We start from the raw sequence: 13,498 nt of genomic DNA, 5'->3' as shown, positions 1-13,498 counted from the left end.
TGATGAGTCACCATGCCAGTTAAATGAGAACTATTTCAAAGCCATGGTGTTAGGCTCTCTCTGAAGAGAAGGAATAGGTTGCTTGGGCAAACAAATTCCTTGACTCAATAAGGGTTCCATATGCAGAAACATGGGGAAGTGAGGAAGGGCAGAGAACAGGTGGCACTGAGGAATGCTGACAGGCTGTCACACAGGGCCTGGCTGTCACACAGGGTCTGGAGTCCTTTCTTAGGCTTGGAATCTTCACTTGTTTCTAGTCAGAATGCTTGCACCTCTCCTGGTCTATTGGCTCACAGAGTTGCAGGGAGAGTAAGTTGAGGAGATACCTCTCTCTCTGAAAAGATCATGGGAAGGGAAGCCCGTGTGTGTGTGTGTGTGTGTGTGTGTGTGTGTGTGTGTGTGTGTGTGTAGTCTGCTTCTATGGCAGTCTTTACATGGCTCACTCTTGACAGGTTTGTGTCTTATCCATCTTCTTCAGACCAGACCGGGCACAGTCATTGGCATGCAGTGGTGCCCAGTAGATGTGCACAGCACTCACCACGGAGGTTTGTGTTTCTAGAATCCAGCATTCCAAGAGCATCTTGGTTAGCATGTTACTTTAACAATGTTCTGTCCGGGTTTTAGCCTGAGGGAATGAAGGCCACAAAACCATCCATCCTTTTACCAGGAAACTTCTGCTCAGGGAAAGAGCTACAGCCGGCCAAAGGCACTTGTTATGAGCTTCCTGTGCCCCTGGCCAACGGCCCCTCAGGGTTTCCTGAGTTTTAGGTTTCTTCTCTCCCCTTTCTTACCCTTTACTCTTGGCAGTGAGGCTTGGGGGGGGGCATTAATGTTTGCACCCAGGGACCCAGTCTATGGCCACAAAGGTCTTTATGTCTCATTGAACAGATTCTTGCAGACCCTTCCCCACAGGTCTGAGAATACAGCTCACTGTGGCAGAGCACTAGCCAGACATGAATAAGGACCGAGTTCAATCATCACTACTGCAAAAACCACTACACAGGTTCCTTTACGGGGCAGGGGGACTTAGTATTGGCTAGAAAACATGTAATGGAGGGGGCATAAAGGTGAAAGAGGGCTGTGGGGATACAGTTTGTGGGTCTCTGCTCTCCTGGCATGTGGTGTTGAATGGCCACATCCCACCCCATCCACTCCACACCTCAGCACCAATGTCAGAAGACTGGCCGCTCTACCAGCTTTCAGAAGGCCAGACGGAAGTGCAGCAGTCACAGATGACAAGATCCTCTTTACCTTTTAACAAATAGTTTATAAACTTATGTTCATTAGAATTCAGACCAATTGCAGCTGTGCCCAGTTACAGTTGCGCTAAGTCTTGGAAACACTCATCAAATCTCATTCAGTGTGTAAGTCTCTCATGCCATCCTTCCTTTGCAAGCGAACGTCTGTCTCATTAATTCCCTCTGACAGCGTGGGAGATAGTTCACTTCAGCTCAGTCTGCCACTCCCGTCTCCATTCTACATTTGCACCCTCTTTAGAATTCAGGAAAGTAGTTATTTTAGGTTGGATATGGAGTGGGGCTAGAAAGAAGGTACAAAGCTCGCCAGGGCCCAGGAGAAATACTCAGAAGTCATCTGCTTTAGGTCTATCCAAACAGGAGTTTCCTAAACTTGGCCTCTGGTTGAAGCCACCCCAGGAGCTTTAAAAAGCCACAATTGCCAGGACATCACCCCGGAGGGGAGGGTCTAATTTAAACCTGGGATGCCAGTGGCCATCTTTCGTTTTTTTCTTTTTTTTTTTTTTTCTTTAAAAAGCACCAATGTCCACGCTGAAAACCACTGATGCCAATTCCTCATCGCTCTACTCACTCTGGAAAAAAACAAAAAAACAAAAACAAAACAAAGAACGAGCGCGCAAAAGGAGACGAGGTGGGGGTGAGTGGGGTTCCTCAGAGCCCAAGGCAGTCAGTGAACTAGGAAATCTGGCATCTGCGCTTTTAGCAGCCCACCACCGTCGCGGCAAGAAGGTCCAGAAAAAAATCAGAGCGTGCGGCGATGCTACACACGCAGCCCGGGAAGGGCGGGGATGGTGGGCGGGGATGGCCTGTGCTCCGCCCCTGCACGCCTATCGGCGCGCGGTGCGGGCCCTGACGTCACTCTTGTCAGTGCAGCGGCACATGGACTGCCTGATGCGCTGAGCCCGGCGCTGCGGGGCCGCGGAGCGCGGGGAGCAGCGGCCGCGGCGGGGAGGGGGGTGGGGCGGGACGGCACCGCCTCGGGTGCTCGTGCGAGGGTCCGCGGCCCGCGCTTTGCCTTCTGCTCATCTGCAGCCGTCTACATTTTTTTTTTCTTTTCTTTTTTCCTCTTTCTTCTTCTTTTTTTTTTTTCCCCTTGCAATTTTGAACATTTTGCAAGTCTGAGTGACTGGAGGCAGGTGAGAGCATCCTGCCCAGGGCCGGAGGATCCCGCGGCGCTGAGTGAGTGCGCTTTCCCGGGACTGTCAGCACCGAGCACCCGAAAGTTTTTATTTTTATTTTTTATTTTGATATTTGTATGCTGGTGTATTTACAAAGACAGAAGTATTTTTTTTTTTTTCTTCCTTGTCTGCAACTGTTTTGAAAGCGAGTACTTTTGGTTGGCAAAGGACGGAGGAAAAAAGCTCATCAACATTTCGGGGCGGCGATTGGCCTTCTTTTTAAAAGACAATTGAGTGCATCACGATGGAGAAAATGTCCCGACAGCTCCCCCTGAACCCCACCTTTATCCCGCCTCCCTACGGCGTGCTCAGGTCCCTGCTGGAGAACCCGCTGAAGCTCCCCCTTCATCCTGAAGACGGTGAGCGTTGCCTGGACAGCAGGGCTCAGGGAAGGGACAACACTTCCAGGGACCCCCTGCTCTGCTGGGCATCCGAATCTTTCTTCCCCTCGCCTGGCTTTAGTGGAAATTGGGGGCTCACTCATCACTCTTTCTCCTCAATGCAAAGGGGATCTCTCCGGGCAACATTTGAAATAGCGCTGGGGACCTGGCCGGGACTGTCTAGGTCTGTCCTGCAACGCAGGTGACAGGTGAACTTGACAGGTCTGGATCGCTGCCTAGAGTGACAGGGCACGGGAGTCTGCGGGAGAGTCTTGTCTCTGTGACTGAGGAGGGGAAATGGGGGAGTGGGGCTGGTTAGAGCCTGGGGTCCGAGTGAAGAGCGGGGGTAGGGGGAGGCGCTCACTCGGCAGCCTGGATATTTGGATTGTGTTACTGTTTCCGTTACTGTTTTGTCTTGTGAACTCACGCGGCAGGAGCGGAGAGGCTTCTTCTCCTGCAGCAGGGCAATTCACAAAGCGGGGTGGGGGTGGTGGGGGGAGTGGTCTGTCGGCGGGAAGCGGTGCACGCCTCCAGCGCTGACACTTTCCCGGTGCACTCTTCCCGGTGGGAGGGGAGAGCTGAGCAGGCTCACGTGTAACCGCGTGCAGGAGCCGCCTCTGGCTTGAGCCCTTTCTTGGTAAGTCTCAAACCTTCCCTAGGCAACCATGGCTGGGGCTGGGGAGACAAGGATAGGGTGGGGTAAGGGGGCATGCATGTGAGACCGGGCGGGGAAACCGGCTGATGCCCCACGGATTTGTGTTTTGTTTGGGGCGGGTGCAGTTTCTTGCCTTTGGTGGTATCACAGTGACAAAAGCGAATCATGCGGCTCCAGAATAAAGTCTTGAAAGATTATTTGGCTGCAAATAGCCTCGGGGTGTTTGCATCATTTTTTCTCTGGGAGAGAACGCCTGTTGCGTTGCAAGAGTTGCTAGTGCTTGATTGCGCTTACAGACCCCCCCTCCCCCCCCTCCCCAAACCCATACCCTTCCTGCGTCTGAAGGAGTAGCATTTGGAAGAAAGCGGATGCGGTGGGCTCTTTGCGGTGGACGTTTTAAGTCTAACTCTCTAATGAGACTGTGGAGGATTTGGAGATTAGATTGAGTGGCAGTGGGGCTGCATAGCTCTAAGGAATAAAAACTCAGAAGCAAATTCTGTAATCCTAGATTCCACCCACACCTGAATATTGGCAAAATGCAGAGAGCTTGGTAAAGACCAAACCCGGGGGAGCTGTATTTCCAGGCAGGAAATAGCTGCATTCTTCCATCCTAGTGTAGAATACAGCACCTGTGCAGCTGCTTCAGATGGGATGCATCAATGTATACTTTTTTTTTTTTTTTTTTGTAAATTAGGTAATACTTAAATCTTTAGGGAAAAGGAAGAAGAAACCACCGTTTAAAACAGCCTTACTCTTTTTGTCCCGTGGCTTTTCAAGCAAATGGATGAGTTTGAAGGTTCTTCCCGTCAACCCCTCACCCCCACCCCCACCTACTACCCCTCCCACACAGGCCCCTGGCTCCTTCTAAGACAGGAGCCGCCTTATCTTCCTTGTAAATGGGGATAGTTGTAGTCTTGCAAGTTTATTGAGATAATATATGGAAAGGGAGAGTGTAAGAACTAGATACATAGTATTAAGGAGGGGGGGCTGCTTTTACTAAGATTAAGCATGAATACTCTGGCTTATAAATCTGAGTGACCTCAGGTTTTTGCTGTCATCAGTTTTTGGAAGATAAAAATCATGTCAGGTTCTTGGCGGTTTCCTTTTAAAAAAAAAATCACATCAGTTGTACATAATCTTGGGTGTTATTTTCTCAGCATAGATTTCAGTGACTTATCCCTTCAAATAACACACCGAGGACGACTGTTCTCTTGTTTGTATTCCAAATCATCCTGTAGCCCGGTGCTACAGACCGGTGCTTTCTTTCCAAAGTAAATAGGAAGATGTTGAAACTCTAGATCCACAAAAGACAGCATCCAGAGGGCCTCTGGTGCCCCCGAGAAGTAGTTTGGTAACAGACGGCAGGAAAGCTGGTGACCCCTTTTCTCTTCTGTTTCTAAAACAAAGCTCACCTTTGCCTTCTCCTCCAGCATTTAGCAAAGATAAAGACAAAGGAAAGAAGCTGGATGATGAGAGCAACAGCCCGACCGTCCCCCAGTCGGCCTTCTTGGGACCCACCTTATGGGACAAAACCCTTCCCTATGACGGAGATACTTTCCAGTTGGAATACATGGACCTGGAGGAATTTCTGTCAGAGAATGGCATCCCCCCCAGCCCATCACAGCATGACCACAGCCCTCACCCTCCTGGGTTGCAACCGGCGTCCTCCACGGCTCCCTCGGTCATGGACCTCAGCAGCCGGGCCCCTGCACCCCTCCACCCTGGCATCCCATCTCCGAACTGTATGCAGAGCCCTATCAGACCAGGTAAATTCTGGAAAGTTCACCCGTTAGATGTGGGGGGGTCGGGGGAGGGGGGAGAGGTTGGCACACCTTCCTAGAGGAGAGGAGGCCTCTCCTCTTTCTGTTCTGAACATCCTTCCTCCTTCAGTGAGCGTGCCCAGCTCTCACCTGCAGAGTCAGTTAAATTCGGACTCTACGGACCTGCCCTCAGAAAGCTGGTGTTTTCAGATCTGGGGTGCGAACCCAGCGTGTTCATTTTAACCAACTCCAAGGAGAATTCTGAGTAGTTGGTTCAAAGGCTGCAGTTTAAGATACTCCAGTCTAGAGTTAATGACTGGGCTAATGGGTTAATGTAAACATCCATCCTATCTCCTGCCCCCTCCTCCTGGGTCCCCAAACGCAAACATAATAGGATCTTGCTGGATAATTTGAGTAGACCCCAGAAGGCTGGGTTAACCCATATTCGTTCTCTGGCCCAAAGGGGTACACACCAGGAAAGGGGTGGGACAGTTTGTTTCTTCATTCATCTCCTCTTGTCATTGACTAAGACCCAGAATCTAAACAATAGCGCGCTCTCCCATTAGCTCTCCCATAAGCCTCTTCTTAGCACTCTGTTCCTGGGAGCCAATCTGCCTTTCGGTTCTAGTTTTCACTGTCATCTGTTCACCACGTTTATTCCACCTTTATCAAGGACTGTGACAGGGCTGGGGAGAGAAGCTTCAGGCAATACGTGCTTGTATGAGGACCAGAATTTGACCCCTCGTGCCCACGTAAAAAAAGCCAGGCATAGTGGCACATTGGTAACCCTAGTGCTGGGGAGGTGGATACCCGAGGATTGCTGAGGTTAGTGGGCAGCCAGCTAAACCAAATCAAACACATGCACACACCCCCCATTGAAACAGGCTCACACATATATGCAAATGAACAATGAAAGATGTTTTTAAGTGACACAAAAACATAACCTGGAAAGAACTAGCCTTTAAAAACCCCATTGCCAAATGGACAGGGATAAGCACAGACTGAGGCAGCCCTGGATCCATACCTTTAATACTCCACAGCACCAACCAAGAAGGAAGAAAGATCATTGCATGTGCCCATGTGCCGGTTCCAGGAACAAAGATTCAAACTGATAAATTGACAGGAAGGTCACCGAACGGAAGGTCTTAGCTGCAGGGAAAGGCAGAAAACAGGACAAGGAGAGACTTGTGTTAGCATTTGCAGCTGAACTCTGTGTCCTCAACTCAGGCAGAAATTTCTGTCACATATAGAAGGGGGCTTAAATGGAAGGGAAAGAGGGGACGGAGAGAGCTCCACCTACCTTTCTAGGTTAGTTCTGGAGTTCAGATTCACTCTTTTGTACATCTCTGGGCTTTCAAATCTGTTTTACCCCATCTCCCAAATCCACTTTGGTTGATAACTCTAGGCCACGGGTTCTATTGGAATGAAGTCTTAACCTGCCGCTACCCCCGGAGACAGCATCACCCTCCTGATGTAAATTAGATGGCTTGCTATGAAGAATGCATAGCTCCACTGTCCTCAGTTTCTTCACTGGGAAAGGTAGCTAGCAAAATACTATGCTGGATATAACGATGTGCCACAGGGAGAGAGAGCAGAGTCCCAGAGAGTGGACACTGGCACTTCACACATTCTGCTGCATATCTGAGTGATATGCAATGGCATAGCCTCTTGGAGCCTCAGTTTCCCCTTTAATAGAAAGGTATAATTTCAATTTGATGGAGGCTGTTTTGGAAGTTGTAGACAATGCACCAAGGTCAGGTGGCTAGCTTCGGGCATTTCGTTAATTCAAGTGGTTGTGGTTGTTGCTAACTTTCCCTGTTATGACAGTGTCACCTGAAATACCTTCCTAAAGTCACTAGAGACAGTACACAGCCTCTCTCTGGAGGGAAGTATCAGGAGAGTTTGCTCAGTGTCTAGGGTGTTCCTACTGAGAGTGAGAAATCGGGATCTTAGAATTTTAGGCTCAAGTCATTTCTCAGCGCTCCTTAGAGACCACAGTGGTCCATGACTCACGTGATGGGGATTCCCCACTCAGAATTGCTGTCCATAGCAAGGAGCTCCCAAGTGTCTGTGAGTATCACTTCATTAAGTTACAGAAGAAACATACCAAGGGATCTGGAAAACAACCCCTCCATTTAAATATCCTTTAAAAAGTTGGTCGAATTACATTTGAAAACGATTTTATTCTTCGAACGGAAAAATGCAGTGGTAGTCATAACAAGAAAAAAAAGTCAAAACTCTCTTTTCAAATGACAATAGATAAAAAAAATCACATTCTGCAGTTCATACAATGGTGCTCATGATAAAGATTATACTGAGAAATGAAATTCTAGGGGACACGGACTTGATGGATGTGTTATGTCAAGTCAACCAGAAAAAAAAAAAGACCAAGTTCTTGACTATTCTGCATAGCTCACAGGGCTGACCAGAATAGAAATACCAAGTGAATCTTGAGGAAAGTAAGTCCTCAGAACGGAAGAGCGCAGATGTAACCATGAGCATTCTGAGAACTGTGTGATTTCAGCCCCAACCGAGATTTCTCAACCTTGGCACTCTCCCTGGAGGACAAGTCTTGTGGTGTACAGCCCTGTGGATTACAGGATGTTAAAGGATATCCCTACTCTCTCCGTTAGATGCCAGTGGCACCCCACCCTCCAGCCGTGGCAGGTAAAAGTATCTTCAGTCACCTCCAAACGTCCCCCCGGAATAAAATCTCTCCTAGCTGAGAATTAATGACATGGACCTTCAACGTGGGCAGCAAAATCTAGACGTAATTTCAGCTGCTATCATACAAATGAGGACTTTTTTTCTCCCCTATAATACTCTATGGCAAAACTTTGGGGAAGGTCCACAGACAATGGGTTGCCAAGAAGAAAAAATAAGGATATTAATAAGAGTTTTCTGCACTTTTAGGGGATAGAATGAAGTCATCAGGGTAGCCAGGAGATGGTGCAGCACAGTTCAGACATTTGCCTTCAACGGCTTGCTCGGTGTGCAGCTTTTGAGTTATGCTCACATAGCATCACGTCGATAGCATTGCATCACCTGTCTGGGTGAAAGGTAGGGAAGCTAGACAGACAGATCATGCAGGAGGAGGTGGAGCTTGAGAGTATCTTGGAATAACAAGGTGAGCCTAGTTGAAAACTGTCCATCATGACTGCTCCCCAGACCCTTTCCGTATGTTAGGCATCCTGATCCAGTTCCTCCATGTAGTACTCTAGAGACACATTGAAAGCTGTGGTGGTGGTGGTGGTGGTGGTGGTGGTGGTGGTGGTGGTGGTGGTGGTGGTGATGATGATGATGATGCCATGGGTTGTCCTGTCCATGAAGGGAAGAGTGGTGGGTCTTGGATGTGGGTGCCTCAGGGTGTCTGAATGCAGCATGCTGGCTGTTCCCAGCCCAGCAGGATGGCCGAAAGTCATTCGGTACGCTTTGCTGTTTGTACATCAGATTATATCAGAGGTCGTGGGGCGAGCATGCTCCTGGCGGTTATGTGCTGGGTACTTGGAAAAATAAGTATCTGTTTGCCCTGAGAATTGAGTGACTGCTTTAAGGAAAGCTGTCCCTTTAGGGACAGTCATAGCTTTGGGGTGTCCTGCCTCTTTAAGACCCAGATTCAGCTGAGAATTAAGAAGGTTTCTTTTCAGTTCTGAGCCCAGGGACTGAGCTGTGATGAAGGCTGGGTGCACAGAAATGTGAAAATCCTTCTGTGTGGTCACATGTGGGAAGAGAAGGACTTCGAGTGAATGGTACCCAGAGAAGGGAATGAGGACACTTGCTGTGGCTTTGCAGCCTGCAGTTTGTGTCTTCTTTCTGCTTCGTGTCCTTGGTGGTAGGACTCTTGACATGGGAGGGAAATTCCAGCTATGGAGTTTGTGTAATTATGTGGGGAGCTCTGGGCAGGTGGTTTCAGGATTATGGGAAGTCCCACAGAGGAAAATGGGTGAAGCTTGCTTTAAAGGACCTGCAGATCATCTCTTTTCCTACCCAGGGTATGTCCATCCGCTGGCTGGGAGCCCTGTGAGTGATGGTGTTCATGTACAGCACTTTGAGAATCTTGGGAGTTTCTACTTCATTTGGATCAAGAAAATTCTGAAAGGGAGACAAGAAGTCTAGTTTGCTCTGAATGTAGTCTCTTAGAATTACTTATCTTGTCCACCATGCCCTGAAAGGGGACAGACTTAGCCTGTTCTCCTGTCCATGTTGCTGACATATACAGAATAGCAATCCCTTGCCTGGGGCAAGAGATGTTCAGGGAGGGAAATGGAAAGCAAGACCGCTTGGCGGTAAGAATGTCGGCTTTGGTACCGGAGGTTGAGGTTTGCATCCTAGACCCACCCTTGGCTTGCCAGGTCATTTTGTGTCTGCTTCTCAACCTCTCTAAGCCCCAGTTTTATAGAGAAATAGAGTGCAGGCTATAAATAATCTTTTCCCCAGGGAGTTTCATCAGGCTTAAACAAGATGAAGCATGGCAAAATGCGATGAAGTGCGGGGCACGGAAAGCTCGGTGTGAAGTGTCCTTAGGAGAGCAGTGGCAGGGTAAAGGAATGGCGGGGTTCCCTGTCCCCATTCTCCATTTGGGGATTTGTTCGTCTAGTCCTCTTCCCTCTGCAAAAAAAAATAGGACATGCTTTTTTCTTTTTTTTCTTTTTTCTTTCTTTTTCCCTCAGCATGCCCAACAATCATTCTTGCAGCTGGTGTGACCTGTCTCTCCCTCTTGGGTTAGAACAAATTTACTTCCCTGATGTTAACCTAGCACTACCATCTCTAGGTTAGCAGCTCCTCTTCTGCCTGTGGGAAACAACCCAGCATCCATCCATCCCCCACCCCTAGGTCTCATGGGAGCCCTGGACACCCTGGCTGCCTGCCTGCAGGACCGTGTGCTCCAGGCACGTGGCCATGCCCTGTGGAGCTTGCCCAACTCTGGGTGGTGTACTGGCTTGTCTTTTTTTCTTCTTCCCTCCTCCCTCTTGCTTCTCTTCCCAGGAGAACTATTCCAAGTGCCAGTGAGCGATTGTAATCCTGACCCTAGCATGAGAAAGCTGAGCTCCAAAGGGAGGGCCATTGGCAGGCCAGGGAAACCTGTTCTGGCTAGCATCCAAGCCAGCCCCTAAGCCTGGCCCTCTGGCCTGCCTCTCAGAGGCCCTGTCTCCTCTGTCTTTCCTGCACCGTGGCTGTGGGCAGGATTCCTGGAGGCCGGCTGCTGCCAAGGGTCTTGGCAGAGCGTTTTCAGTTCAGCGCTGTGCCTACCAGACTAGAAAAATAGCACTCGAAAGACAGAATTAGGTGGAGAAAAGGGAGAGATGATGAGGGAGTTGGGAGGAAGCCCTGATGACATCCTAATGCAGAACGCCGGAGGGTGAGGCGACAGCCGTGATTTATTATGTGACTCCGACACCTCTCTTCCAACTAGCACTAATCACTTTTACCCAGGAATCATTTTTTATGTCTTAGCAGTGAAAGTGAAGGGGAGAAGGAAGATAGAGGAAGTAATAAGATGGGAAAACGCATTAACAGCAACCAGAAGGCGGAGAGGGACAGGTGGTACAGTGTTTGGTTCTGTAATGTCAGGAACATTCATATTGAACATTTTTCATCCCTTGTGTTTGACATACATACCCCCCTGCAAACATCTTCACCTAAACCACTGAACCATTATTTTGCCGTGAACTTAAATTCTCTTAAGACCTAATGACCTGGTGGCTCACCACATATCGTGTGTCTCAGAATCTTCTGGGTCTGAAACATGGATGTCCACATACAAGGTAGCATGGGATCCAATAAACACAGCCAAGTATGAATCCTGACGCAGCCCCTTCCGGGCTCCCAGTTGATGTCAGGTAAGTCATTTAGGTGATGTGAGCTTCTGTGTTCCCGTGTGGGATTCTGGAATCATCATAGGGTTGTGAAGGTCCTCTGAGGCAGTGCATGGTAGGACAGAAGCACAGAGCCTGGAACACAGCCACTGTGAGCAGCACCCCCAATCTCCAGGGCGTGTCATTCTCTTAGGGGATTCAGCCTGAGACTCAGAGAGTCTTCACGCTGCCCTCCTGACCAGAGTTCAGGTCAAGGACTCGGGATTTCTCTTCTGCCTGTCTAGTTTGTCTTACCTGTCCCTGACTTAGCCTCTGGTTTTTATTCAGGTGATCGGTCATGGCTAATGATGACCTTTACTCATGTCTCCTCACTCACAGGATTCAAAAACTGAAGCAAGCGAACGAAATGCAGCTTGAAGAAGTGCTTGCTTAGATTTATCTCATGAGTTATTGGCTAGTATATCTTCCAGTGCCACAGCCTAATTTTTTATAGGAAGTTTTAATAACTGCACTTGACCCCAGGAGAAAGGAAAAGCAAGTCTTCTTGGAAAAGGAGAATTCAGTCGATAGTCCTGGTGACCCGCAAAACTGTTTATTCTTCACCCCACCCCCAGGTTTTCCTTTAGTGTATACATCCTCAAATTTCTTTAACTTCCTTATGCAAGAAGGGCCCAGCAGACACTGTGTTTGCCACCAGTCAGCTCTGCTGCCTTTCTCAGGTGATACAGGGATTAGACTGGACCAGAGAAGGCTGTAAGATGCCAGGGGCAGGATGGACAGGCCCAGAAATAGCATCAGGTTTTGTTTGGTTACCATTGTGCTCCTGGGGGAAGACTGATGAGCCAGGATCTGGCTGCTTGTCTCCAGAGGGTGGTCATTTCAGAGGGAAGTTCAAACTTAATAGCACACAGATCAGTACCAGGACCAACTATATCAGTGCCAAGTGATGAGTTTATTGAGGCCTCAAGTGTCTACTGAAAAGAAGAGGATGAAATAGACACGTATAACATTTAAAACTATGGAAGGGATTAATGCCAGCCCTAGCTGACAGACCCCACAGGAAGTGCCCCAGGCCTGGCTTCCTAGAAGAGCTGGACCCAGTGTTCAGGCCCCAGAAGAAATGGGAGAGCTGGGTTGGGGAGTGGGAAGTGGAAAGTGGCACAGAGCAGTAGAGGAATGAAGTCCTCAGTGTGCTTGGGCAACAAGGTACAGGTTGAGTGCTCCTGGTACAGAAGGTTCGTGTCTGCAGGAGATGGTGAAGAGTTCTATAGTGGTTGGTCGCCTGGTACAGAAGGTTCGTGTCTGCAGGAGGCGGTGAAGAGTTCTATAGTGGTTGGTCGCCTGGGCAGCTCCATGCATGGCAGGCTTCAGAGCCTGAACTGTGTTCCGGAGGCAGTGAGGAGCCACTGGAGGTTTAGGAACAGGGAAACAGCATGTGAACGTTTCTATTTGGGTTCAAGGTTAGATCTGAAACATTTTTAGAAACTTGACAATGGTTTCCTCTGGCAAACTAGGATTTCCTTATTTTTTTTTAAATTATTTTGAAAATAAACACTCTCCCTCCAACATCAAACAGCTTTTTAAAACACGATGTTCTAATTGATCTAGATGAAGTAATTTCAAAACAGAGGGTTTAAGTTTCACTTGTGAAACCCATAATTTTGGTGATTGGGGGAAGCACTGTCTGGCAAGAAAATAGTTGGAGGGATTTGAATGGTTTAGAATTTAAATGTCCAAAAGCAGAGCTGGCCTCAACGGAGTAAAAAATAGATTTTAATAAACTCAGCCCATTAGTGTTCATTGCTTTTAAATGCCTCTATTTTATACGGATTACTAGGTTTGCAAACAAGCATATTGAACCAATTTTTATGAGCGCATTTGTGTGTGTGTGTGTGTGTGTGTGTGTGTGTGTGTGTGTGTAGGTGTGTATGTGATTATATGCAAGTGTGGGAGGAGCGAATGTCTCAGTGATACAAGCAGTCCCTGATCATAAGGGTTAACTGCAACAGTAATAGCAAGCTAAAAATAATTAACCAAGTTTCTGGTCAGGTTCTTAGTTTTACTTGAGAACCGAAGGAATCATCATTGCACTGCCGAATGCTTGTTATCTGACCTTGTATTTGTGGCTCCCAGCTTCCCTGAAACCAGAATAAACCGTACCTCCTGTTTATAGCATCCATATGTATTAGGGGGGGTTGTTCTTGCTAGAGAAGGCTTGGTGGGAAGCGTTAGGATGGCGGGTAGGTGCTGCATGAGACAAGCATGAAATGACATCTTTGGGTCCCCCTAGATGGTGCACATATCAAGCTAGCATTACAGGAGACTGGACGATTTACGACAACCCAAACCAGTGACCTTAAGTAAAAATAAATAAGTTAGAGGCTGTTGTGCAGTTTCACTTCCGGCCGCATGCAGTGGACAATCCCCAGGATGAGTCTACTAAAGAAGAAATT

At 48.3% G+C, this 13,498-nt stretch overlaps 1 protein-coding gene across 3 annotated transcripts in view; it reads left to right on the top strand.

Annotated features, from left to right (window-relative positions):
- The first annotated feature begins 2,252 nt into the window (after positions 1-2,252).
- Positions 2,253-13,498, top strand: part of Hlf (HLF transcription factor, PAR bZIP family member) — a 58,454-nt gene continuing 47,208 nt past the window's right edge. The window contains exons 1-2 of one of the 3 annotated variants that reach the window (XM_059271508.1): positions 2,253-2,793; positions 4,900-5,235. In XM_059271508.1, coding sequence (XP_059127491.1) covers positions 2,679-2,793; positions 4,900-5,235 — 451 coding nt within the window. In that variant the 5' untranslated portion in view covers positions 2,253-2,678. Of the gene's footprint in view, positions 2,794-3,366; positions 3,452-4,899; positions 5,236-13,498 lie in introns of those variants that run through there. The other 2 variants (XM_059271509.1, XM_059271510.1) reach the window with 2 other exon arrangements.

The sequence above is a fragment of the Peromyscus eremicus genome, chromosome 8a (assembly GCF_949786415.1).
Source record: "Peromyscus eremicus chromosome 8a, PerEre_H2_v1, whole genome shotgun sequence".
In the NCBI taxonomy this organism is placed as follows: Eukaryota; Metazoa; Chordata; class Mammalia; order Rodentia; family Cricetidae; genus Peromyscus; species Peromyscus eremicus.
This window is presented reverse-complemented; position numbering and strand designations above follow the sequence as displayed.